The following is a 27,073-nucleotide window of genomic DNA, read 5'->3' on the forward strand; positions in this document are numbered from 1 at the left end:
CACTGTGGACAAAGCAACCGCAGTCGATGCTTTTAAAGAAGCGCGAATCGTAGAGAAGAAACGGACCACACGCCTTTCAGGACGGAGGGTAGTATTCGGCGGCTCACAGCGGATACAGCGGCAGACACATTTATCTCTCTACGCCAAAATAGAAGAAATCAGCTACGACGCAATACTGTACGGTGATGAGAAAGCTTCTGCATCTGAAGATAGCACCGAAAAGCGTGCGATCTTCTGCGCGGTTTCATTCAGTGAGCTCTTACATAACCGCGCTCACTTTCGGTGCCTGATTGATTTTTGGAGATAAACGTGTCTGGCTCCTGCGCGAATCGGCACGCGAAGTCTCCCACAAGGCTGAGTGCATCGTTTAGTAATTCTCCAGAGCCGGCCGAGATCTGAGGAGTCTTCTGTACATGTTCACGTCGTCTTCTGTCCCTGGAGAGATGCTACTCGGGGGCGGCTAAAGCAGGTTCTCTCCAGCTCTCATTTTAGATGAAATTATTTTTAGCGACACAATTGATACATCGACTCCACGTTGATGACCGAAAGTGAACCAAATGATCACGTTCTTCACCTGTTCAAGTGAAAGTCAAGGCCGTCTTTTCGGGAATTCATACGGGCGAGCGGCTCGTGATTCTCTGCGATTACAATGTAGCTCGAAGCAGCGTCTCATCGATGCAGCGCTCGATCGGCTGACTAGACGATCGCTCGCATTTTCGGGCTGCCGATCTGTTGTACAACACACAGGAAGATAACCTTTGGATCACGCTCAGACCGCGTAGGGTCATGATTTTCGTTTATAATAAATGTTTTGAAAGCGTTCGACGGCCGTTGTTATCCGGATATCAGAGATTTGAATTTCGTTTCGTCGGCGAGTCGTTACGGCTTCGATTAATTGTCCTGATGTGAGCAAAAATAGTCGTCACCGCAGCGTATCGCGACTCGATCCTGATTTTCCTGAGCATTCATTGCGCTTCGACCACCAATTTGTAAGGAAGCTCCTGGATTCTTCTCAACGTGCGTCTCATCCAGGGACAGGGGTATAACTTCTTGGAGTTATTCCATTCCCGAGTGTTCTCGCTCAGATGGCGGTCTCGTCAGGGGAGCCATTGGGTTGCGATCAACCTCGAGCCCTCGATTCGGTGCGAGTTATCCTACTCTGCAAAGTCAGCTCGAGCGTTCCGAAGCTTTCAGTCTGGGGTTAGGGGATCCATCTCGAAGGGAACTGAAGGAGGGCTCGGGCGTGCACACCTCGCAGAAAATCAGAAGCCATTATTACGGACAGACGCGTCCACATAAGGCGCGGAGAAACGGTCGAGAATAGTCGGCATTCATGACTCCGCGATCCTTCGGGCGATCCCGTCTCGTGCACGAGAGCCTCTCCCAGGCTCTTCTTCTACGAACGATTCGGAAGAGCGGGAGATAAGGATACACATCCATGCTTCCCGGATTTTATGGGCCGTTACGTTAAGAGTCAAGGGCGGTGTACGGTTTATCATCTGCCCCGACGGCCTCGCTCCGTATGCGATAATTACATGGCTTCCGATGCTTCAACGGGGGACTCTATAAAGTGTAAAGATATCGGATTGCGAGACGATCGTAAGTTCGATGTATATAAAAACTCATGGCTGGCAGCTGAACTCTTCCAGCCAGTCTTTCGTTTGTACCCTGAAAGCTCTCGGATAACTCAATGGATTGCCGTGAAAAATCATGCCAAACGCTGGTCCTAAGGGAAGCTCGCACGTTTGAGCAGAGTCGTAGTCGTCCTCCTCATCCGATACTTCCTTCGACTTCTAATGATAATATTGGAGGGGTGAAAAATATGTCGAGGGAACGAGTGGAGACGGTAATAAATTACCATCCAGATATACCAGAAGAGACTAGTTGACTAGAAAGAGCGCGAGGGAACTTTTCCCTGAGTTCCTCAGATGTTGACGGGCACGATTTCCAGCATGGAATAGTTTCCAGCATCATGAGGGGATATTCCAGATGGCAGGAATCCGGAATTATTGCGCGTAGAGACCCTTGACTTCGACATGTAGAACGAATATGCGTATCTGTATGAAATACCCGTTACCTAATAAGGGAGGTGGTCTCGACAACCGAGAAGCCGAGAAGAGTATAAATTATTGTTGAGACCTCCCTGGGTGCACGGATATTCAACCCGAGTACTCGGGCGAGTTTGTTCAGGGATGAGCGAACATCCCATGACGTCAGCCTCCCAGAAGACTGCAAAGCGTTCGAGTCTATTTCAAAGAATCTCGCTGTCCTGAGGCAGTGTCGAATCGACCCTGGTGCCTAGGGCACATTAAGGAAGTCCTGAACCCCGACACTGAATCGAAGCCGGATTTCGTGTTGATCGATAGAGGGACTCCGCTCGGATGCGTGCGATTTTAAGATGAGAGGGAGTCCGGTCTCAATCCAATGCGGACCACTTCTTCCCCTCCAACGAGGATCTTCATCCGCTGCTTAGCTAATGACACGTTGAGCAACCTGTCCGCGCATCTGACTAGCGGGGTGATTCATTGAGTTCTTCCTGGAATACGCGAGCGGGGAACAAAAAATCCCATCAGACGATCGCTCTCATCAATGTCAGGGTCACGATTTTGGAAATATACACTAGCGGCGCTTCGCGCTGCCGCGGGACCGTGACTGGTGCAGCGAATTAGTACCGGGATCTTTTCCGATGATAGGATTGACGGAATGGCTGTATGATTTCATATGTACATAATATATTCTACCAATGCCCCGCTAGCGGCGCAGAGGAATCACAGAAAGATAGACAGACGGCGCCGCGTCTACTTCCGGTCGAACTCGATCAGACAAACCCTCATTCCCCCAGAGAGTCGAGTTGAGCTCTGGTTGGAGCATCTTCAAGTTTCGCTGTCATACTCCGACTATTACAGCGAAACGAGAAGAATGACAATCAGGAGCGAGACCTCCACAAATATGAAGCACTCTTAAACGGTGAACCCATCCTCAACATGATCCTCTCCCTCGATCAGCTCACAAATCAGAAAGGTCGCCGTTCCCACGTCAAGAGTTTCCAGTCTGGTCGAGGGTCCCAGCAGGAATCCGGGAGTCAGAAAGGTCGACGTCCCCGCGACGAGAGTATCCAACCTGATTCTGAGTCTAGCACACATCTGAGACTATCACTACTCCCCATGGTGCTGAACCGTTCGGGAAACCATGGGGCTCAGGGAGGACTGATAGGAATTTCGAACATGGCTTCCCGGTTTCTGACCCTGCACTCACTGAAACGGCCGACTTAGGGGACTGCGAAGTTCCGCGCAGGATTTCGGGTCGAGGTCAGCTCTGTGATTATTGCCGCAGCAGTGAGAAGAGTCGGGGATCTCACCCGACATTCCGGATTGCACCAAAATGGTAGGAGAATACCAGAACGCTCCGATATGTATTCTGCGAGGTGGCATAGTCATCGAGTTTCGAGCTGTGCGTGGTTGTCTCTATCTCACGAGCGCTGTTTAGCTCCGAGGGCTTCCGACGGTACTGGAAGCAGCCATAGGCCTCCGGGGATACGTCAGGGGAACGCCTGAAATGTGTTCTGAGCCTTCCGATCCCATCGATGCGAACAGCAAGGCGAGGATCGCACTCCGTGCCCCTCGATCCGGCGCGGACGGAGCTGATTCTCAGGGCCGATCCCACAACAGAGTAGAGAGGACTCGCCCAGCCGCCAGTTTCTCACCCTCTCTCTCCTCTTGATCCTCTCGGTCCCTACCAGCTGTAGGCCGACTTGTTTGGGGTATGACGACCCCTGAGAGACCAATTTTGAATTTGGCGCCATGTTTACATCGTTTCGAGTCCGAAGTCTTGAACGCTCTGAGGTGCGCGTAGAGGGAACGGGATAGAGAGCATTCGCCAGAGGTGAGAATTCCGTTCCAGGAGTGGTATGTTCCCGAGATACGTTCTGGTCGGGAGAGCTTCTCCTTGGCGGAGATAAGCCTTTATAGAGTCTATCCAGGCTCCCTCTCGGAGACGCTCTTCGCTGCGCCGACTTGAGGCGAAAAGAGCGGTAGACAGATGAGTTGCATGAATTTCTGTGTCAACGCGCTCGCGCGGGAGGAATGCCCGTCCTGACGAGTGAGGCTACCCGCTCATGCGCTATCATCGCTCTCAGGGTTATAGAGTTCAGAAAAGATTGCCGCCCGGAGCCCGAGCACGGCCGTCAGCGGCGCGGGAGCAATCTCTTCGAAACTAGAAGTATTCAGAATGGACGTATCGGCCCGAGTATTGGGTCTGCCTCGGCTACGGGAAATAATTTTCCGTTCCATCTTCAGGTTCATGAGAAGAGTCCAGGCTGCGCGAGAAGATCCATTCGAGCTTATCCGATTGCGGAACCATAATAAATACATCCAAATCACCTACATCGATCAGTGCGCTTTTCCTGGGGGTCGGCCCCCAGGAACTTTAGGAACCCTCCTGAAATGAGTACCGTAGGACTCGTCAGCAGCGAGGGAAAAACTTTCCAAGTTGATGTCCGGGTCGCCAAAAAGTCGTCCATGATCAAGAAAATGCTAGAGGACCTAGGCATGACCGACGATGAGCCGATTCCACTACCGAAAGTTAGAACGGCCACTCTGCAGAAAGTCATCGAATGGACGACGCATCACCTAGACGACTCGTCCGATACTGACGAAGAGAATCCGTACAGCGAGTACATTTCGCCCTGGGACGAAGAGTTTCTCAAAGTCGATCAGCAAATGCTGTTCGAAATTCTCTCTGCAGCGAACTACCTCGACATCAAAGGATTACTCGAGCTGGTTCTCAGAAAGCTCGCCAATATGGTGAGGCGTAGAGAACCGGAAGAAATTCGGGCTCTCTTCAATTTACCAAACGACTTGTCTCCGGAGGAAATGGAAAGAATTCGTCGAGAGAACGAGTGGTGCGAAGACAAGTGCCCCGGGCCGTACCGCGGATATATTTGAATGTTTTTCTGTTCAGTCTCGCAATTGTGCAAGTGATCCTCGCGTGACCTGGGAAACGCCGGCGATCCCCCTTAACGGAATAAAGTTGATTAATTTTACCTGAGCAAGAGACGCTCCTCGATGGTGAGCCGTGCACTCATCCTCCAAATGATACTCAGACGGCTTCTGAAGATTTTCTCTGCTCCCCACGCCCTCCCCTGTGCCAACCGCAGGTAGCTTGAGCCGAAGATGGAGGGTCTTAGACGCGAGACTTGAGTGGCGGTCTCCTGTCTGCCAGGACCCACGTAGGCTAATCCGAGACTCGTCAGAAGAGGGTCGCCAGGGAGGCGACGAATTTGACGCCGCCATCGTCTTCGGGGAAGGTACCGGGTTCAAACGCCGAGGCCGGTCGATATTCCTTAATGGAAAATCGAGGTCCCCAATTGAAAGGGAAGGTGAGTCGGGATTGCACTTGAGGGGAAGCAATAGCGCCGACACTGATTTCCTTCCCCACCGTTACTGTGGTAGTGTCGAGGAACAAGAATGATCAGAAAATGACAAGCGGCGGTATTTATCGAGAACCGAGAAATTATTTTGACTCGAGATGAAGAAACATGAAAGGGAGATGGAACGCCGCTTATCCGGACGGAAGATCCGGCATATTGTATCTCTCGAAACCAGCCCAGTGAAGAGGATTCACCGCGTGTCGGGAGCTCCTGTGGTTGCGGCTCCAAGACTCAGGAGTACTTTTTGAAATGGCGAGGTTTATTGAAGAATTTCGCGAGGAACGAGTTATTTTTGCCCTTATTCGATTCTCTATCATCATTCCCGATACAGATCGGTAGAGCTTGCGTAGCCTCTTCCTCCCCCCGGGAGAGTTCTCAACAGGCGCTACAGGGATGCTCCAATGCGGAGGACTCTAGCTTGCATGTCTGAAGGCTGACCTGGGGACTTTCAAGACGTACTTGTTCCTGGGGCTGCTGATGTATAAGCCGTCCTCATGCTCGAGCACTTCGGAGGCGTATTGATATTTTGTGGACTGAAGAGTTTGAAGGATGTTCCCATTGACATCGAATTCCACGACGAATGCGTAGTCAGGGATGCCTTCCAGGATTATGTGCCCTGTTTGGACCTGGAAATAGCGACAACCAGTTTACATGACTTGTCGAGGCAAGTGGCAAGATACAAACGGCCATCAGCAGAGCTCCTCACCTTTGATCCCAAGTCTCTGATCTGGCTGTTCTTGAGCAGGGTGCCCATACTGCGTACAAGACCGCCGACGGTAAGAACAGCGTTTCCGAGTTTATCGGTCAGATCAGGTCGGGCTTGAAGCTCATCCATCAGGTTACGGCTCCCATTCGGACGACCGAACCCTAGAGCTACCCAATATCCCCCATTGAGTGAGGGTCGGATGTTGTCGGGGTTCCCGGGCAACAGTCCCGTGAAAGGTTCCGCAGTAGCTGTCGAGATCGAGTGCATCGTTCAGAGTCGATCAGGACTATCCGAGTGGATGAGGTCAACCAATGTTGAGACGGGGACGGGCACTCACCTGGCAGGGGGCCGTCCAGAGGATACTTGAGAATCTGTCTGGCAGAGAACTCAGACACCAGCAGGAACTTCTTATCGAGTGAGATTTGGATGCCGTTTGCGAAACGGAGGTTGTGAGCAAAAACTTGCGCCGTCGCGCTCTTGATGTCGAAGCGAATAACTCTGAAATGCCGGAGGTCTGTAGCGCATTTGAAGTAGATAGATACGAGGAGAGGTCGGATCGAGCACGGTGAAGAAAAGATTCGAATCGATTGGAAAGATTAGTGCGGACTCCGAGAGGTCGTGTTCCAAGTTGAGCTTCTCACCTTGAATTAGGATCCGCCTCGAGGATATCCAAGGTCGAGTAGTCCGTGGACCATTTCGTGCTACCATCGCTCATGTAAACGATTTCTTTATCCCAGTCGACGTCGAGATCATTAGGAAAGGTGAGTGCGGTACCGTTTATTTGGGTTCCTATGGCAAGGAGGACCCTTGATCCACCTGAAAGCAACCGCGATCCCATCTAGGCCGAGTAGAGCGATCCCTTCCGGACGATATATGGTCTCTCTTGACTCTTGACATATTCGTGTTCTGCAGAGGCCGAGCCCTCTTTCGTCTTCTAAGATCGAACCTGAACTTAGGTCAATTTCGACCAGCCCTCGCTTCGCATCGGCTAACAGGAGTCGATTTTCCTTGATTCGCATTCCTAAGGGACGACTGCATGGCTCGTCCGAAGGACAATTGGCGTTCGCGTTGTAAATTTTTGAGTGATTCTGATTCTCAAGATCAATCTGGGGACCGAACGGGAGTTTATTGAATATTTCCGTGAATATACCCTCGGAACCGCGACGCGCAACTCCTCGAATGCTCTCCTACCGTGAAGATCCCGCGGATTACACGCTCTCACTCTTTCTTATCCTGAGGCTCCACTTTCGGAACTCCACTCCTCAGGCTCCGTTTTATCTAGGACTTGATCTTCTTCACCCCTTAAAGGAGTCTCTAATCCTATTCTTGTGGGTCGTGCGTTGCAGCATCCTCCTCCCAATATTTTACCGCACAAAAAACAGAATACATCATTCAATATATTCACCTTGTACACGGCGTCTACAGCCGATCCGAAGAATGAGTTGCCGACCTTGGAGATCGATTCAGGTCCAGAAAGGAAGTCAAAAACGAGCTCAGCATTCTCCGTAATCTTCTCGTTGGGGCTAAAGGGACCTTCAGCCGCAGGCCCGAGTTCGCTTCAAGAGTAAGCGTAATCGAAAGCTACTTTAACTCGGAACACGGTCAATGTGATAATGAAGGGGTTTACAATTTTACAACGTAGACTTCGTTGTGAGATTGCGATATTAAATACGTACACGAATCTCTTTGACGTCACTTGTCTGAGCCCCTCGCGATCCACGTTGATCGACATGATTGACTGCAGAAGTTCCGAGATTGTCGCTCCATTGGCTATATCTTCGGACGAACAGATCCTGCGATGGGAAACGCCGCTTGAGCTCCGAAGAGTCATGCAACATGCTCCCTACGTGATCACTTGGGGAGCTCTTGCGCGTCGTCGGATTCTCTAATACGCGAGCCGTCAGCGTAGCCGGCCAAGGTCTCCGAACACATCTTTGAGAGTTACGACTCGCTTCCTCGACTGCTTAGGCCGACGGTCGTCGCCCCAACCTTCCGTCGAAATCCAATTGATTTAGGAGAATGGACCGCCTACTTCTGCTAAATGCTGACCTGCGGTATCTTGTGAGAACATCTTACTCTACTGATCGTACCTTGAGCCCTTGTCCGCGTTCAGACATACTGGAGTTTTCCTCTCCGCTGATGCCGCGCAACTTGCGGCGGCTAAGACGAACGTGACCTGAAACCACATGGTAACAAAGCTACAAGTGACTTCTGCTCTCCAGCAGGACCGACCGGCGGAAGTGTGGACGATTTCTTGGACGAACTGGTAATTCACAAGCAAGTGAACACCAGTACGGAGTGAATTTCTCTCTGGGAAAGGGAGTTTTGTCCGGCGATGAATGATCTGGACGGCACTCTGGCAACGTATGAATGCGAGCAACTAGCTGTCCCCAGCATAATCTCGCCACAGGGTTAGTTCAGAAGATGGAGTTCGCTATGCGGGAGAACTCCCACTTACTGTTTCAAAGGCTGCCGCTTTGGCGCTTTGTTTGTTCCGTGAGTCTAGGACCAGGAGGGACCTTGAATTTTGACGAAGCGCCCGACCCTCGAACACTCTCGGTTGCCAGGAGTCATAGCGTCCTTCACTCTCAGTATTTACGAGCTGTCATAAAAGCCATTTGATCGTGTCAGCCTAGCTCTCGCGCCGAAAAAAAAGACAGGAATGACCACCGGCTTCCCCGAGATGTGACCATTGTTTGCATGGTCCTCGAGGCAATCCGAAGTATCCCCTATCACTCCAATGGAGATCGTCGAATGCGGGAGAGTTGGGTTGGCGCTAACGCCGACTGAAAGTCGGAAAATTTCTGCCACGCGGTACGGTTGCCTCAACGGAGTTCTTGCCGACGATCTCGATGGAGTCCCCCTAGAAGCCTCCGGAGGGTCGTGATCCATTCAAGCCCAAGTCAACGGCCCGGATCATCTGCGGAGCGTGTCGGAGAATCAGTCCGGGGGATCGTTACGATTGACTATCATAAATGCGAGGCGACAGGGCGACCAGCCCTAGCTCGCTCGATCGCTCGCTAACCAACCGACGAGCTCCATGGGCGAGACACCTAAGGGGCTTGAGAGAATTAGGCGTTCAAGCCCCCAAGAATCCCCCCAAGTTCATCCACGCAATGGCGAGCATGACGAGCGTTGGCTCCCAGACGGGAAACTTGCGCTGAAATTCCGCGAGCACCTTGGGTATCGGGATGAAATCACGCCGATCAGTGGATGTTGCCTGCATCCTCTGCGGAAGCATACTAGATGATATCTTTTCGTGATCCGCAACCTGTCGCTGGACCTTTTTTACTTCCAAAAGAACACTCCGCGTTGGAATGCCAGACGACAGCCTAAATATTGGATACCGACCACGGGAGCGAAGTGGTGGAGACGAAACGTCAGGCTGGCTTCCCCGGTCCTTCGCGGCCGCTGTGCTTGGAATAAATCTCATCGGCAGGGGGGAATACGTGAGCAAGCGACGGAACATTACTTCTTGGATTCTCCGAAAACACTTTCGTCAGAGTCCCAACGGAAGCCCCCCGCAGAGCCTGTCTCCTCTCTCCTACAGAAACTCGTCCGAGCCGTCTTCCAGAATTTCGTGCATACCACGGAAAAGCTCCCATGTCTGGCTGCAGAATGACATGCTCACGATTTCGCTAGACCTTGTCTGACCAGTTTCAGAGCTCAGCGTCTACGTCGAACGGAGGCTGCCGTCAGAATATTCACCGGATGAGATCCGATCATCAAAAATATTGGGGGAGAAACAGTTTCCGCGAACGTATCGCATGATAGGCTCTCCAGCTCTGGAGCTCTCAAGGGGAGGGGAGTTTCAAGCGACGACTTGAGCCGCGTTCCCGCTTGCCATAGCTGCGGTGGCTCAGCTTCCCGATACCCCCGAATCGAGTTGTGGTAAGAAGCATAAGAAAGCGTTCTCCGTCGGTGGAGGGTTACTCTTGAGACCGTCAGAGGATGCAAGGGGGAGCGAAATCAGAGTACAGCAGGTCGGACGGCCGTTGCCCGCGAGGAGTACTTCTGGCTCGGCTTGGAGGAACGTCGGAAATCTCCCGCGGAGAAGCTGGTTGCCGGCCACGACGACCTTCCGCACGATACGATCCCGTCGCGACTTGTAACAAAGCACGGGAATCGTCACATAGGGGCGATCTGAGAGTATGAGTCCCCCTTTGCTACGGATCGCTTCTGATGAGATTTCTTAGCTCAGTCTCCCCATGGGACAGCATCGCAAAGAAATGGCGAACAAATGTGCAATGCTTCCAGTGAGGAGCACCAATCATATTCTCGGCCCAAAATCCCGCCCCCGGTCCCGACTGGAGGTCATAGAGACATGGAGACTCTGGTGATCCAATCCATCGCTCCGATGCGACCGAATAGTTTTATTGGGGTGTGTATTCACAGGGGGAAATTTTCGCTGGAGCCTCTAATTCAACAGTTCGCTATTTGGTGACGGAGATGTGGTCAAGTGGTGTGATCAGATGGATAGAGGGTCGGATACCGCGATCAAGGGTCGACCGTAGAGTATCGCTGATCTTCGGCGGTGCGTGGTAGCTGACTCTTTGGCTCAAACCTTCGATCTCCAGGGGTGGCGGCCGCACGATATTCTACAGAGAACACAAGAAGAATTTCGAACACGAAAAAGACATTGTGAAAGCGAAACCGACCGATGCGGGAATGCTGCATAAATTTCAACGGCCATCGCAAAAACCTCTCGGCTGATTCCCAGGCCACACTCGGTACTGAAAACTCTCCGGGCCTTACCGCCAATTTCCGAGCAGTTTTTCCGCGGCTCCCGAGAACTCGGGCGATATTCGCGCGGACTTCTCGGTCGCAAGCGACGTGGTTGATTAGTATGGCAATGCTCTGTGAAGAATACGATTGGTCATAACCACGAATGGTGATATGGAATCATTCTTTTACTAGATCGAAAAGAGGTGTCCCAGTTTTTACCGTGATGAAATTCAGTAGCAAGAAGAGCACCGAGAAGACGCTTTCTGCCTTCTGGATAAGAGATGCAGAAGTCCACTGGAGACCGACGAGGGATGTTGTTACGCAGAGCGATCGTATCATACGAGCCCTTCGCTTCAGATGCGGTGGGAAGTGAGCAGTATTCTCGTAGAGGTATGAGATACGCAGCTCACTGACGAGAACGGCTCCGATATTGACGGCGACCATGAGCTGCAGAATTCGAACGATGCCTGATTTCGAGTCAGACGATCATTTTATACTTATCAAAATCTCGGATCGGTAGTAAAATGCCGAATTCTGTTCCTAATGAGTAATGAGGCTCATTGCGCTACTCTCGGTATCTACGAGAGTTCTGATCGAAGGAGGTTGATAGCCGTCGTGGCGAATGACACGAGTCTCATCGAAATCATCTCACGAAAATCATCACTCACGATCACGGGGCCGAGCAACAGCCAACCCGAGCCTATGTCGAAATCCAGAATGCACAGCTGCTCAGCTTGTACGTAATGATCGCCGACTTTCGCGAACCCTGCTGCTGCGAGCAGGAATGTGAATGCATATCCTGAGACCACATAGAATGAAGACATCGATGGGGCTGCTCGTGAAAATGACGCGTGAATGAGGAGGATTCCTTCGAGAGCGATGAAGGCCACCACGCCCAGGAACACGAACTGGAGTTGAGCTCCGATCATCTTATTGCATTGGCTCTGTATGAAGTTTAAGGAAGCTCCATGAGAAACGGGAATCCTGTTGCATCGAGCGGACTGCAGCTCTATTTTTCGCATCGTCTCCGGACATTTCTGAACAACATCCTCCGCATGAGGAGTTTCTTTGAGAGATTCAACTCTCCTCTCGTTCTCACCGAGGAAATGACAAGAGAGAGCTGGCCTAAGCAGAGTAGGGCACATTGATGTACGTGCAGAGTGGAACGAACGTTCTTCAGGAACCTGGAACCCGAAACAGTGCAGGAATAGGATGACGCTCCATTGAATGCCTGTGTATCTCGACAGGACCAAGGAGATACTAATTCAGTGGAAGGGCTGGACTGAAGTCACGTCACGTCTGCCGGCTTTCCACAAGGATTCTCGACTCCCGTGTATTGTATTGAATCGAAATACATGTGCTGTATTGGATCGAACTAGGTAAGTGTATTGTATTGAATCGAAATACGTGTACTGTATTGGATCGAACTAAGTGTATTAGATTGAATTGAATTACGTGTATTGTACTGAATCGAATTACGTGTATTGTATTGAATCGAATTACGTGTATTGTATTCAGTCGAATTACGTGTATTGTATTGAATCGAATTACGTGTATTATATCGATGCGAATCACGTATCATGATCTTCCACGGTTCTGAAATGCACCCGCGACGAAAGTCCGGCCCGAGCCGACAAACTCAAAGGATGCTTACTCGTTGCAGCAGAATGCCCAAAGGCAGATCCCTAGAATGATACCGTTGAGCGGGGCGAATATCATAGTCGCCGAGCGGGTCCTAGACCAAATCGAGGAAGTCGTTCCGTTCCTGTCGTCCGTCTCTCCGTTCTCGGTCGTCATCGGTTCAGAGTCCGTCGTATTGGATTCTGTTGGCTCGAGCTCCGTTGCTTCGCTCTCCGTCGGATCGGCTTTTGTGGCACTGGTCTCTCCCGGTTCGGACTCCGTTGCTTCGGAGCCTGTCTGAGCGGTCTCCACCGTCCCAGTCTCCGTCGCTTCGTTCTCCGTCGCTTCGGTCTCCCTCGCTTCGGTCTCCGTCGCTTCGGTCTCCGTCGCTTCGGTCTCCGTCGCTTCGGTCTCCGTCGCTTCGGTCTCCGTCGCTTCGGTCTCCGTCGCTTCGGTCTCCGTCGGTTCAGTCTCCGTCGCTTCGGTCTCCGTCGCTTCGGTCTCCTTCTCTCCGGTCTCCACATCTTCAGTCTCCATCCCTTCAGTCTCCTTCTCTCCGTTCTCCTTCTCGCCGCTCTCCTTCTCTTTGCTCTCCTTGTCTTCGGTCTCCTTCTGTTCAATCTCCCTCGTTCCGGTCTCCACATCTCCAGTCTCCATCCCTTCGATCTCCTTCTTTCCGGTCTCCGCCTCTTCGGTCTCTGACGCTTCAGGGTCCGTCAAGCCTGTTGTCACTTTGGCGCGCTTCGAATCGGTGTGATTTTCTTGCGAATCAGGTTCTGTCTCTGATTCCTCGTCGTAATCATAGTCAGACACCAAATTCCTCAAACGGGAATCGTTTACATTCTCCGCGAGTCCGCTATCGGCCACTGAAGACGGCAGAGTTCCAAGGGACTTGAGCCCGACCACGCTCGCTTGTCCTCTCTCCCATTCGCCCGTCTGCTCTGCGAATCAAATCAAATTCGATAGCCTTGGGTAGCTCTAGCTCGCTTATCGGAAGAGGATAAGCCCTGTCCGATGAGGGCATAGACACGGTGATCCCTTGGATCATTTCCCGGTTCTTCCCACTGACCTGAGCTCGTCCTGCAAGTGAAGAAGACGAGCAAAAGAATTCTGAACATGATTCCACAGCAGTCTCGACCACCTTCCACGGAACTTTGTCGCGGTATCCGTCGGCACGGCTTTAGAATGTGCTCACGCCCTTCTCAAACTTTTCCTAATCCATCTGGAAGTACTCAACGCGGGCATTCGCCTTGTCTGCTCCTCCTTCTAATCCTGGTTTACATGTTCCTATCGACTGACATCTACGGGAGAATTATTGTGCTTCGTAGATCCGTTGTCCGTCATGTTATGAAGCAGGAGCGATCGACGAGAGACGCGACCTATAGAGTAAGAATTTTCTGCCCGGTCGCTGAAGGGTCAAGAGTCATAACGTCGAGACCTCACCTTGCGACGGCCCGCTGAGATCGAGAATCGATGTCTCGAGGAATCGCTGCTCCCCAATTTTGATCCTTCATAGGACTCAGAATTTCTATCATTTTTGACATCGTGAGGGAAAACCAGCCGCCTCGAGAATCGTACGTCGTTCCCTTTAATATCAGTGGATCATCGATTTCTGGAACTTTCAAGCCCCTTTATCGAGCGCGTGTGTATATATGTACATATATATTTACATGAACGCATACACGTTGCTATCGAGGTGGTCAGTCCTTTCTTCCCATCAACTTTCGACCATACATATCTTGCGAAGAATGAACGAGCAGGTAGGTTCTTGGGACGCATGTCTCCTTGTCAATTCTAGATACGCTATTCGGCTCAGGCATCTTCAGTTATCACCACCACTTGGCAAATATTTTCTCTCATCCAATAATTCCAGAGCTTCCGGACGCCACACGAAGAACATACAGCCCATATCGGTATCAGCATTTCGGGCTCGTGAGCTAATGTGAGGCACTGTTCGGCGAAACAGCGCACGTGCGATGCCGGAACGCCTCCGCATTCACAGACGCAGCAGAGCGATCCGCTGAGAGCCTGTGCGCAGATGTGGCACTTCCCCGGGGATAGAGGTGGGAGACATTTCCTGCGAATGAGATATTCCAGTCGAATCTATCATTCCGTCTGTATATTCATAGATGCAGCTCGAACAATTCGGATGATGATTTATATCAGGACCGGGGAATTCCCGCATGTGGAAATCCCCCTACGCTTGATTGAGAGCATTCTCACTTCGGATAGGTTGGCAAATCCACTTCTTCGCGCACGATGGCCATGTGACTTGGAGGGGCAGTTGGCAGCTCCTGAATGAAGGGGTTTCAATTGCTCATGAGAGTGAGAGGATGACTCCTCGATCTAGGAATCATCATTGAACCTCTCACCAACCTTGATATACTTGGGTATCAGCCACTGGAGTGTCAACGACAAGCGTTTCCACGGTGCAGTGGTGAGCATCACCGATAAAACTCGAAGAGCGTATTCGAATTTGCTCTCTTTCCTGTATCTGAGAGATGACGATCGATGTAGCCAGCAGCTCAAGGAGAAGAAATTACTCCATGCGAAACATCATATCTCTGGAAGCACTTCTCCGTGCTCTTCCTTCGGTCACGAAGGCGAAGATGGAGAAAAGTCAGGAGACAAGGCTCACCTCCTTGCAGGGACATGGGCCAGCCGTCTTGATTTCTTCGGATGCTGCCAGGACCATTCGAATCGTAAGGCGCTCTTGTCGTTCGGGAAACCGTGTACTACTAGAGTCATATCCCTAGACGTGGGTTAGATCGTTTATGAATCAGCAGCTCATCGGTTCCCGTTCACCGACGTCTCTACCGCATGCGAAAATAGCCGACAGTATACGTACCAAGTGCCTTTCCGGTTCGTCGTGTACGCTCCGCCAGCTACGACTCCTTTGTTATGTTGTTTGATGCGTCTTACCGGGTCGACGGTGAATCCTATATAGGTGTCTCCCATGTATTGAGGGGTCGTGCAGGAGAGGAGGTACACGCCGAAAAAATTACAATCGTCCGACGTACTCTTCGCCTGAGAGGTCATTTTATCTTACGACTTGCAAAGGTTCAAACCGTTGATAGCTGGCCGCGGAATACTCCCAGCGGCCTGGAACTTGGAACGCGAGAGTTTCGACGGCGCTTGGGGACTCTTATTCGAGCCGATTGTCGCATCACACGACATGAGCCTCGAGTCCTAGACTCTTCCCCCTGTCATCTCGCTTGCTGCTGAGCTCTAGACAGAGAAACGCGCCCAAATCGCGGCTGGGCGTTAGGAAGGAACAGCTGATCGGTGGCGGGCTTTTCAAAAGCAGTGAGCGGTCTCTCTGTTGATTCCGTTCTTCTCCCCGGTCACAGCAGAAGACATCACTGTAGTGGTCAGATATGGCGCCTTCGTTCTATGCGACAACCATGATCATCTGTAAATTCGAAGTTGTGTTCATGCCTGCAATCATTCGACAGTCAGGAAATCAGTGTTCGATCACATCGATCCTGTGCTGAAAATTTCTGCGACGCGTCAGATGACAACTGGGAGGGGCAACGGACGAGGATGTTGAGGATGGAGTGAGGAAGCAGCTCGATTCCGCGCGACACGCTGCATACACAAGCTCTCATGTGTGAGCTCTCACTCGGATCAAGTGAGAATCTCGGACCAGTTCCATAGTCTTGAGATTGTTCGATTGAACTCGGAAACTTCAACCTCGACGCGAAGAATTCTCTCTAAGCGGAGAATCATTGCAGAGGGACGGTTCGTTGATTCTAGATTACCTCCAGATGAAGATGCAGTGAGGACGATCGCCATTCTTCCGAAACGGGGTACTGCACGATCCCTCATCGCAGGACAGGATGAAACTGACTCTATCGAGTTCCGGGGCGAGACTCTTCGGCCGCTCCGTGCAGACTTTGGCCAGGGTGAGTGTCTCCAGGACTATCCTTGCCCCAGGAGGCCCGCTCAAACTCATTGGTGTCGGTATTTAGCCAAGCATTGTTCAGTATGGATCGTTCTCCTAGTATTTCACACTATTCATCTTCTATACAGATTGGCGAAGAAATTGTGATAACCTCGACTGGAGAGGCTCTCATATTACAAGCAGCGAATACCGCCAAAAGTGCTTTCGGTTGCTACGAATTCGAACGTGATTTCTTCCAAAGTGGAGACGACGTCAAAAAGTTCACGGGTACCAAAACGAATGATGAGCAGGCATCATCATAGCTTGAGATTATTCCTCGGCCAGTGCTTTCCTGGACGTGAGGGCACTCGATACGCAGCTGACAGAAAATACATAAAATTCAGGAATCGTCAATACGAAAGGTGGAATCCTTCTTGCGTTCCGCAACTCCACAAGCTTCGAGAAGACAGTCGAAGTATGCGAACTCGTTTTCAGAGCGGACTTCCTCACCGTCCGCTTCCGATGTAAACTCCAAATCGAAAAAGTAAGACTCTGAATCGATCCGAACGATCCTTCCCGTATCCTTCGGCAGAGAATCTCTCGCAGATTCATATTCATACCAGCGAGCGCTCCTAATCGAGAGCCTCTCATCCACAGATTTATCGAGTAGATCTCATCAATGGGAAGAATTTCGTTTATAACGTAGACCTCGACAAGTATCCGAATTATATAAAAGGTGATGATACCCTAGGTGGAAGCGGAATTATTCCCTCGATGAAGGGAGGGAGCAACCAAACTTCAGAATCCGCAGATTGAGCAACCTCCTTACAGGTCCAGCCCGGATATTCTTAGATGTGGTCTCCCAATTCCAATCAAAAGTCACCGAGGTGAGTCATGGGTACCTCTCATGCGTTTTAATGCAATTCCACTGGAATCAGAGGCGGAAAAAAAAACTGAAACAATCCCTTTGCACTCGGGAGTTTTCCCACTAGAGCATTCCGTTCCTTCGCTTCGGTGATTCGTCCTTGATCCAATTGAGGGACGGAGCTTTACAACCACGCTCAAGCTGCCTCTGATTTCTGAACATTTTTCAGGTAACTCTGGCGGTGACAACCGACAAGCTCACTTTAAGGAATTTTGTGGATACCGCCGACACCAAAGGGAACGCCGTCCAATCTCATGTGACTTTCGAACGGCGCGAGTTCGACGCTTTCGAAGTTTATCAGGAGGTTTGCAGCTTTCATTGTTGAACAGCGTGGTGGTCGCCCTCGAAATCTTCACTAGGGATACCTTCTGACTAATGAGTACCATATTGGATCGTCCCTCGCAGGCCATGGACATAACTTTTTCATTGAAAACTTTCAAAACCATCCTCAACTTCAGTGAGGGCCAGCAACTCGATGTGAACATCCGTTACGATCGGTGAGCTGAGACATTCGGTGGGATCATTCTTCTGAATACTTTCGATCGTCGTGCGAGGCGAACGAGCGAAAAATCCGTTGAACTTATTACCGGTGCTACCGACACTGATGCCATTGCTCAATTCTTCCAGACCCGGAGCTCACGTTATCGTCACTCTTTCATCTGGGACGCTTTCGGGGGTCAAGATAGTATTCGTTTTCGCTACTCTCGACGAGAATACGCCGGATGTTGTGCAGGTACATACAAGCTAGTTCGATGACTCCGATTCCGAATGACCATCATTGGCAGAATGAGTCGTCGACTCCGTGATGGACTGGCTTGCCTACGGGACCGCGGGAAAATTCGATCATTTTCTTGGGGAATGGAGGTCCGAGAGACACGAGGGAGTCCTTGATGGATGCGAGTGCCAGGCTCGTAAATAACTGCTAATTAATCGAACTTTCCACCCTTGCTGTGCCCCAAGGAAAATCAGACACAGAGAGCACCTAGGGGAAACGAGTTAAGCATCCGCACAGTCGGTAGAACCACGCAGTCTCATTTGCAGAGGGTAAGTTCGCTCCCAAAAATCTCATCTACCCGTAGAAAAGAACTGAGCGAGTCTGGTATAACATGCGATTCGTATGAATGATTCCTTGTCTCCCAGATGGTTTCCGCATTCGAAGAAGATACGGTTTGTGAGCCTAAACGTTTCCGAGCAGCTGAATCAGACGATGAGTTCGAGAATCTCTTGGAATCCAATGAAGAGATCCATCAGATCATAACTCAGAAGGAGTGCGAGACAAGGTTCGGAACTGTGCATTCGTCAATCGCTGCGATGTCTCTCGTCTCTACGGTATCTTCATGGATTCTGTATTCTAAACGATGGCGCTCTTCAACCCACAGGGAACGATTGAATGAAACTCTCTCGTCGTCGAGCAACGCACCGCCGAAAGTCAGTACAATGGCGCAAATTCTCCTACAAAACCAGGTGAAAGCGAAGCGAGGCCTCCTGAAGACTCAAGATGAGCCAGAAGTTTTAGTTCCGGCCTCGGATGAGGAAGATTGATAGCCGACGCTGTACGGAAGGGGCGGTAGGAGGGTTGATCGTGGATTCCTCTATAGTTGTTTTACCTGGCGTATTCTGCAACGCTTTTTATTAAACTCTCTGTCCTCTTCGCAAATTGATCGATTGATCGAAAGTTCTCGCCTCAAGATGGAAACAAGCTTGGGAGAAGGATTCTCTCGGAGCTCCCGCGACTTTGAACGAGGAAAACTCTCCATCGGGTCGGCTGGTCAATTTATTATCATTATTCACAACGTCGGACATCGAAATATACACTTGCACCCTTACAGCCATGGGGGTGCATCACCGAGCCGTTCTCGGTAATCCGACTGCATCTGAACGATGTTTCCCCTCTGCATCATTATAGGCTCGATACTGAGTAGATCTTATTTTAAAAACATTCACATCTTTCTTTGAAGATCTATTTCCGCCTAAAAAAGCTCAGCTATTTTTAGCGAGTTTTGCTCGTTGCCAATCGACGAACTCGTCTATGAGAACGGGCCACGCACCTTCCTGATCATAATTTGTCAGATCATCTTTTATGGTGGCGGAGAAATCCAATAGTAGGTTCCATGTGTCTCGAGGTATAGAGCGGCTGTGATTGCCCTCCAAAAATTCACACCACTGCGGTAGGAGTCGGAAACGACCCGCCAGGACGATGTTCCAGTACGCTAGCGCCATGTCCAGTTCTGTGAAAGATTGACAAGCATTTCTATTTTGGCTCTTATGCAAATAAGTAATTTGGCCCCCCGATATTCGCCAACGACACTCCGAACCTCAGGAGATCTATCCCAATAGAACTTGGAGGTACTTACCGAGACTTTTTGGTTCGGGTTCTTTGCGTAGTTGAAGGTGAAGTTGTAAAAATCCCTAAACTTTCGACCGTCGTTGATCTCCATCTCCGATAGGATCAACTTCGACTTAACTTTTCGATGCTATCGCATCCCATCTCCGCCATGCCTGCGAGGATGAGTGTGAGCATCAGTATTTTCAGCGGTCAGTGTTATGAACTGAGCCCGAAGTTAATCTCAATGACGCCGATTCCGCGGACGCAATCAGAAGGTTTCGATCCATAATCGCTCGAACTCACCTCCATAGAATTCTTCTCTCGAGAACTCGCACTGGACCGCGGCCTTCCACTTCCACGCCAGTAGGAGGACCTGCTTATTATCTGGTTCTAGTCGCAGATCCTCGAGCAACTTCCTCACACCCTCGACCGCAATCTTGTCTTCCCCCGAATCTGCAAACAAACGAGAAACGAGATTAACGCTCGATCTTGTAGCGCTCTTCGGGATTTCCGGTATTCCGAGCCCATGATAGAGCCGGGTAGCACACTCAGAACATACCACGATAACGTAGATATAACTGGTCCAATTTCTTCCTATCAGCGTTCGCCTGCTTATTGAAGTTTGGGTCTTGCCGGTGATAGAAATCAGGATTGGCAAAATATGAATCAGTGGCCTGCTCCAGCTTCCACTCGTTGACTTGGAGACAGTAGATGGCAGTTTTCTCCTGGGTCTGCGTACAAGTGATAAATGAACGAACCTTCTCCCGTTGAGCGGATCGGAGTCTGATTTGACCGAACATCTCGAGGATGTCGGAATAGGATTTCTCGGGGAAGAACGCTCCTCAAATCTTCAACTTGCTTGCATTGGGTCAATGCAAGACCAATGATGCTTCGTTCCCAGAGACCTGAGGATGGAGGAAAACAGCCAATTAGTGAGAGGAAAAATCGGAATAGGTTTTCTGTGTCAATCGATCTAGATTTGAATCGCAACCCACTGCAAGCAATGTCCTCCGGGCGATTATCCTTCACCGAGCCTGGATCACTCGGGAATTACCAGAAGAATAACCTCAGTAGAGGGTCCTATCGAAGGTTCTACGGTAGTTCTGATCCTCATTTCTAGTTCCTACTTGGGCAGCCAGGGCTTTCGTGTCGAGCCTTCCGAGACAAGGAGGGAACGGCTCACGGACCGACTAATGCTCCGCCCAGAACACCCGGCGTGGGTGTCACTATCGAGGGCCGATTCCCAAAGCTGAGGGGGACTCCAGCAGACCGCTCCGAATTCCGGGACAGTCTCCTACATCTGCTCCGGATCGAGCGAAATCGTCAGTTGTGGACTCTCGCGAGTTGACGCCGCTTTAGAGGAATGGATCAATGGCAATTCGCCCGAACTCATGTGAGCCTGAGCTCGAAGACATAATTCCCTCGATGCCAGACTTGATCCTCGATACCCGAGACGATCTCCGAAACTCTCGTCGGAAGAAATGAGTCAGGCATCGAGGGATGGGCAAATGCATTCGATTTCTTCTTCGTCTCGCTTCCAAGGTTGCTTACGTACGAAGACCCAGCTCTAGAAATAGCGACCCGCACGCTGATGTTCAGATCAAGACGGCTGCCTCGAATGCGCCGGGCTCGCGCAGTGAGGATCAAGGTGAGCTTGTGAATCTCATTCGTCGGTGAACGTACCTCCAGCAACCCCAGGTCCTGACTACGTTAGACTTTCGCAGGGAACCTACCCTCGAAATCGATGACACGCGCGTAGAAGTGAACGATAGCGGGATCTTCCCGAATGAACGTGATAGCAACGATTATAACGATTCCAAGAGTCTTCTCAAGACACTCGCAGGATATCAGCGAGGATTCGCTTCGCAGAAGCTTCGCACTGCCGTCCTGGGCTGTGAACGCTCGCCTCATAAACTACGGACGATAATCTTCGGAACTCGCTTTGTTGCTTATGATGAGGCGGCGCAAGGCCAACCCTCGCTCATTGCACTGCTTAAGCGACTTTTACTGTGGCTCACGAGCAGGTTTCGCTTCTGTCTTCCCATGTCGGACTTCATCGAGCAGAATGGGCTCGATAGCTGGACCCCTCGTCCCAAGTTTCCCTAGACTCAATCTGTACTTCTGTGCATAATCTATTCTTTCTTCGCGAATCCTTTTGTCGTCTGCTTCGCGCGAATCATAACATTCGAGCGCGGGCTGGAGGCTGGAGTATCTCACTGGAGAATTGTCAGAATTAGCGTGACAGACGGGCGCCGAACCGGGAGCAGGCTCTTCCCGAGGGGAAAGGGGGAAGAGGATGGGCGGATGGATCAGGGGCCGGTCGGGAACACATTCATGAGCTGCTCACCGGATGCTGATGATCATGATCTATCGTGGGAAGAACTTGATCGACGAGTACAGGAGCTCGGAGACTCTTCGCGCTACGCTCCGTTTCATCACTCCCTTGTCACTCGTCTTACACGATGTTCCCGAAAATATTGAAACATCCTTTTCTGCGAACGGGTGTAGTATGAATACTGCGCGCGAGACTTGATAAGCCTGATGGATAGCCGGATGACCGCATGAGCGACCATGGAGACCGAAGATTATCAAAGCGGCAGTGGGAGATTGACCTGATCGATTTCATTGAGGGTAGCTCTCCGGGGCTATTTTGCGCTGCGGATGCAAGCTCCGAGTTCTGTCTACGCGTTCTGTTCACCTTAAGCAGGAACTGCGCCTCTGAGGATTTGTTTATGAGGGGATTCTCTGCGCCACAAGGTCCCTGGAAAGGGTTGCATCCATGGTTTTGCGGGGTTCCACGTTCGGATTCCTCGGAGCTTTGTAAGTTGCACAACTTCATCTTGATAACAATTATACATCGAGACTTGACCTTCCGTCATTTTTCAGTCATCACATCTTTGCGCCGGTAGACCCGTGTGTTAGAAGACTGATCCCCGTCCCGCGATAGATATTTCCGAAGCTCTGAACAAATTATAAAGATATCAGTGAGCTATGAAGGCTCCTCGTCCGGAGGGAGGACATAGGCGGGTTCCAAGAGAACACAATTTCGGAAACCACTGCTCTACGCATTTATGTTGGAAGGTATATTACACATCGAGTTTTCGGCGGTCGTTGGGATTCCTTCCGTAATAGAGCCTCTGAATTCGACAGAGTGCGTCGACGATCAACGTCGCGGGTCACCCAAGGAACATCATTTCTGCAATAGCCATTATTCATCGTCGCGTTCGCCCGCGACAAAAGTTCTTGATATCGTGGCCTGTAAACAGCGAGAATAACCACGGAACTTCAATCTCATCCGTGGTGAGCCGTGCTCCGACTCTGTCTTCGAGCGCTCTGGCTGGAACAAGCCCCATGAAAAAGCTCAGATATAGGGTATATGCGGAGCTCAGGCTCCACTCGCTGTGAGGGAGTGGAGTCTTGGGAATAGAAAACACGCAGGATCCGGGCCGACCGCTCAGACTCTCCGGACGAAGCGTAGCTCTTGAGGGAGCGTTTCCGCTATAATCCCTCTGAGGGGTCTGAATTTCACGGGACCGTCAGCCTCGATCGTGAAGTTTTGCAGAATTGTGGCGAAGTAAAGGAACACCTCAAGGACCGCCAGAGATTCGCCGGGGCAAGCTCGTTTGCCGATCGAGAACGCCCAAACTTTTTCAGTGTTAGTGAGCGCGCCATTCTGGTCGATGAATCTTTCGGGTTTGAAGTCGTATGGGCTTTCGAAGAGCTCAGGGTCGAAGTGAACCGAATCAAGGTTGAAGATGACCTGATCGTTAGCCTCCAGATCGTATCCACAGAGTTTCGTAGGTCGCAGAACCCTGAAGAACAAAGGTCTTGAATTACTTACAGTGGTGGATGGGATAAGTGCGAGGCCCCCATCCCGTGACGCAAACGAGCACTCACTTTCTTGGTACACCTGTGGGAGCCACGGTGAAATAACGATGCCTTTCGGCAATCACAGCCATCGTGTAAGGCAGTCTTGGGCTGTCAGCCCAGGTCACACGACTCTGTCCAACCTCTTCATCTATCTCCGCTTGCACCTTGCGTTGGACTTCAGGGTATTGCGCCATCAGGTGCAACAAGTACTCGACTGTGACGCGAACGGTTGAGCTTCCGGCGAAGAAGAATGCGACGGCATTGCCGAGCACAAGCTCCACTGAAACAAATTCGAATGATGTCAACGCTCATCACAATCCGTTATCCGCTCGGGCACTGCGGACGAACCCCGCGGCGGAGGGTAGGGATCGGAAACGCGATCGATTCTCTGCGAAGTCTTCCATACTCGTGAAATCCTTGTCTTTCTCTTGTTCTATCAGGAAGTGGTCGACGATGTCCCTCGGGCTCTTGTGGTCCAGATCCTCTGCATGGCTCCGAATGTCCTCCGTCATGAAATTCTCGAGTTTCGCCGAAAGCTCCTGGATCACCTTTATGCCGCCGATGCCCAATTTCTTCATGAGCTGCTCGGATTCCAGACGGAAACCTTAGCAACAAGCTTCATCCCTCGTGAGTATGGGACCGAAAACATTTCAGTCCGGAGATCTCGGAGACTGAACAAGGACCATATGATCCATGGTCGGGCGGATCGAGATTACCTTCGCTGCGAACGGTATGAAGAGGATTTTGATGAGGCTCTCCGATGCGCCGATGATGTCCGTCATGATCCGATACACTTGCTTTTTCTTGTCATCTCCCTCATGGAATTTTCCTCCAAACACAAGTGAGTTCATGTTGTTCCCCGTGGATTCAATGAGATCCGAGTGAATGTTATACGGTGCAGCTTCGCTGGTTTCGATTCTCTCGACGAGTTCTCTAATTTCTTCCTGCAAAGTCTCAAAATCAGCGCGGGACAATATCTGCCATGAACAATGGCCTGTTCCATAGAAGTTTCTCTGGAATTCTCTGTGGAAACTTGGGCTATGACACGGAATTATTGGACAAGGGCGGAGCGGAATGCGGAAACCGAACCTGAATCCGGTCCTCCATGATCGCAGTCTTTCCGAAACCGAGATCTCTCAGAGCGATCAGGGAAAACCTCCGTTGTTTCCTCCACAGGTCTCCCTCGATGTTCAATATGGCTGTCGATTGAAGAAGATCAAATGTCGACGCGGATTCATTTGCGATTCACTCATTCTCGAAGCACACGACATATTGAGTCAGAATCATTCGGCAGCGCGCGAACTCTCGCTGAGAGACTCCCAATCCAAAGACATACATTTCTTGGCGAAGATGTTGTCTTCATCTAAATCTTGCATTGGGTGTCTTGGTCTGCCGAGTAAGTCATCGTTCAAGAAGCCCTCTCGAACAGCGTTCACTCCAGTGACAACAACCATTGTCTCTGCACCTCGTCGATATCTGCGTGGGTTATGATTCATTGATTAATACCGACAATACAATTTTTGGTCTCTCTTCGCGTTCTTCTTCCGGCTGTGGATCTCAACCACGAGAGAAGCCCATTCGAGCTCGCCCAGCTCCCGAGAAGCATGTCCTGAATGATTCCCCGCCGATATTGGCCCGAAAAAATTGACAGATCTAATCGAGCATCCTGGAACTTACGGCCGCGGGATAAGCAAATCGCCTAACGTACCTGATGACCGGTCCATATTTTTTGCTGTTGCTCTCGAATCTCTCGAGGGTGGTTTCCCGCCCGAAAATGAAGTAGGGCATAACGTCAACGAATGGGAAGCCGAAAAAACCCGGTGGGCTGTTTTTCTTCGAAAAAACATAGCCCTGCCATACGAAAAACTTCGTGAACCAATAAACAGAGAATGACACTACGATCGTGTTGAGATCCACGTAAGACCAAATCAACTCGGCGAAAGCCCCGAGCGCCATGTCGCTGGTCGGGTTGCCGAAGCGATGCGTATTGCCAAAACTTTCACGCTCACAATACTCACTCGGTGGACTACGTTCACTCTCTCCGTCGCGAGGAGGATCGTTCGTTCCGCGCATCCCGAGGTCAGCCTCGGGAGCGTAGAGAGATCTGATTCAATGCCAAGTTTCATGAGACAGCGGGCCTTTCCAAACGGGCGAGGTTCGATCGACCGTTCGCGTGTACATGTTTCTCAGAACAGTTTTCCCCACTGCTTACTTCAGTGCATCCAACTGCGACCGCGGATCCATGACGCGTCAGGTTCACTCCTCGGCTGATCTCTCCGCTCCCAACTTCCAATGTCTCCAGAGCGATGTCCCGGCTCGGCGAGCTTTAGCCATTGTTCTCATCGCAAAGTCAAAATAAATAGATGGAGGCTTTCACTCGCTCAGATTCGCGCTTGATATCTCAACAGAGCCGCGCGGAGCAAGGTCGATAGGGCAAAACGCTCTCATCGATCGGCTCTTTCATTCGATCGGTTTATGTGACTTTCATCAATTTTGACGTCGTCAGGCTCGAGTCAGCAGAGTGCTGAAGGAGTTCGAGCAATACCCACATATGTGTCTCGCCGAGAAAGCTCGGTATCGCTGAACTATCGTTCCGCCCTTTGTCTGTGGTCTTGTAGTGATTTGAACAATCATGTTCGAGACCTTCCTCCTGAACTTCCTGCAGCGATTGATCCGGAGGTTCACTGCGAGCCTTTGTCTGCTTTCAGGGATCGAAATCGGTGCCGCACACGGTCAGCGCCCAGTTCAGCGCTCGGTGCCTTGTATCAGATTGAAGAAGTACGGCGTCTTGCTCATCCGGATACTGCTGAGCATTCAATTATTCGTTTACAGTCTCAAAGACATTGTGATACAACTCTCGAGAATCGATGAGAGTTTGAGCTCGTCGGATCTCATTCGTGTTGTTTTCGCCTTCATCTACCCGATGGTCCACGCCCAGTCAATGCGATGTCTTTGGAGAAATGAGAAGTTTCTGAGAGAGCTTTTTGAAAATGCCCCCAAGAGAGAGCTGAACTGCAGACGAGAGCTCGGGTACCTCCTCGGGTGGGCGATGTACACTTCGTTCGATTTGATAATCGCTTCCAAGGAGGACGCACTTGGAAAATCCGGTTCCGATCACTTCGGGTTTCTCCTGCCAGAGTGGAGTGGGATCCACTGCAAACAGTGTCAATACATTGTTTTAATCATATTCTCCGAGAGTCAAGCTGTCCTCAGAGAATATCTTGACCTACTGCACTCGACGGTCCTGGAGCTGACTTATTCGGAGGCTCTCAACATGAAACAGAAAATCAGGCACATCACGGCGAATATAAATGGGACATTTTCCACGATTCTCGCCCTGCTTCATGTGAAGGTGATCTTGCTCCTGTACTTTTTCTTGACGAAAATACTCCTCAATCGGGGATTCGAGAGCGTCAGCTTCTTCGTCGCCATCGGTCCCATCGCTCAAGTGCTGATGTTGTACGACTTAGCTTCTTGGGGAGGCGAAATCATTCATACCTGTCGACGGACTGCCGCGAAAGTCCTCCTGCTCAATTCCCGACTCGTCACAGAAAATCCGTCGTGGAACCGACTGATCCCGACGCTCACGT

At 50.8% G+C, this 27,073-nt stretch overlaps 5 protein-coding genes and 1 pseudogene across 5 annotated transcripts; 2 read left to right on the forward strand and 4 right to left on the reverse strand.

Annotated features, from left to right (window-relative positions):
• The first annotated feature begins 3,811 nt into the window (after positions 1 to 3,811).
• LOC100898119 (S-phase kinase-associated protein 1 pseudogene) lies at positions 3,812 to 5,050 on the forward strand (annotated as a pseudogene).
• Positions 5,051 to 5,675: 625 nt separating this feature from the next.
• LOC100897828 (adipocyte plasma membrane-associated protein) lies at positions 5,676 to 8,494 on the reverse strand. Its single transcript, XM_003742457.2, has 8 exons — positions 8,225 to 8,494; positions 7,811 to 7,927; positions 7,540 to 7,690; positions 7,081 to 7,240; positions 6,776 to 6,950; positions 6,472 to 6,632; positions 6,135 to 6,382; positions 5,676 to 6,054 (listed from the first exon to the last, which is right to left on the reverse strand). Exons 1-8 carry the CDS (start codon positions 8,320 to 8,322, stop codon positions 5,842 to 5,844), a joined length of 1,323 nt encoding a protein of 440 aa, XP_003742505.1. The 5' UTR covers positions 8,323 to 8,494; the 3' UTR covers positions 5,676 to 5,841.
• A 5,589-nt stretch (positions 8,495 to 14,083) lies between these two features.
• Positions 14,084 to 15,728, reverse strand: slx1 (structure-specific endonuclease subunit SLX1). The gene is made up of 5 exons (XM_018639201.1): positions 15,328 to 15,728; positions 15,118 to 15,231; positions 14,856 to 14,973; positions 14,703 to 14,773; positions 14,084 to 14,556 (listed from the first exon to the last, which is right to left on the reverse strand). The coding sequence occupies exons 1-5, from the start codon at positions 15,516 to 15,518 to the stop codon at positions 14,292 to 14,294; spliced, it is 759 nt and encodes a 252-aa protein (XP_018494717.1). The 5' UTR covers positions 15,519 to 15,728; the 3' UTR covers positions 14,084 to 14,291.
• Positions 15,729 to 16,047: 319 nt separating this feature from the next.
• Positions 16,048 to 18,829, forward strand: Rad9 (cell cycle checkpoint control protein Rad9). Its single transcript, XM_029111221.1, has 12 exons — positions 16,048 to 16,110; positions 16,214 to 16,220; positions 16,313 to 16,384; positions 16,512 to 16,650; positions 16,767 to 16,906; positions 17,020 to 17,098; positions 17,194 to 17,249; positions 17,457 to 17,591; positions 17,693 to 17,784; positions 17,915 to 18,020; positions 18,248 to 18,331; positions 18,428 to 18,829. The coding sequence occupies exons 3-12, from the start codon at positions 16,319 to 16,321 to the stop codon at positions 18,827 to 18,829; spliced, it is 1,299 nt and encodes a 432-aa protein (XP_028967054.1). The 5' UTR covers positions 16,048 to 16,110; positions 16,214 to 16,220; positions 16,313 to 16,318.
• A 219-nt stretch (positions 18,830 to 19,048) lies between these two features.
• Positions 19,049 to 21,524, reverse strand: LOC100898503 (DCN1-like protein 1). Its single transcript, XM_018639200.1, is given in 7 exon segments — positions 19,049 to 19,515; positions 19,638 to 19,751; positions 19,754 to 19,786; positions 19,917 to 20,066; positions 20,173 to 20,221; positions 20,372 to 20,518; positions 21,347 to 21,524. Coding segments are annotated over 6 exon segments (636 nt in total). The 5' UTR covers positions 20,414 to 20,518; positions 21,347 to 21,524; the 3' UTR covers positions 19,049 to 19,267.
• A 1,146-nt stretch (positions 21,525 to 22,670) lies between these two features.
• On the reverse strand, positions 22,671 to 25,464 carry LOC100900347 (cytochrome P450 2J6). Its single transcript, XM_018639198.1, has 7 exons — positions 25,192 to 25,464; positions 24,820 to 24,959; positions 24,573 to 24,682; positions 24,200 to 24,427; positions 23,860 to 24,064; positions 23,511 to 23,763; positions 22,671 to 23,425 (listed from the first exon to the last, which is right to left on the reverse strand). Exons 1-7 carry the CDS (start codon positions 25,437 to 25,439, stop codon positions 23,068 to 23,070), a joined length of 1,542 nt encoding a protein of 513 aa, XP_018494714.1. The 5' UTR covers positions 25,440 to 25,464; the 3' UTR covers positions 22,671 to 23,067.
• Between the last annotated feature and the right edge of the window lie 1,609 nt (positions 25,465 to 27,073).

This window comes from Galendromus occidentalis, unplaced genomic scaffold (assembly GCF_000255335.2).
Source record: "Galendromus occidentalis unplaced genomic scaffold, Mocc_1.1 scf7180000077404, whole genome shotgun sequence".
NCBI lineage: Eukaryota > Metazoa > Arthropoda > Arachnida > Mesostigmata > Phytoseiidae > Galendromus > Galendromus occidentalis.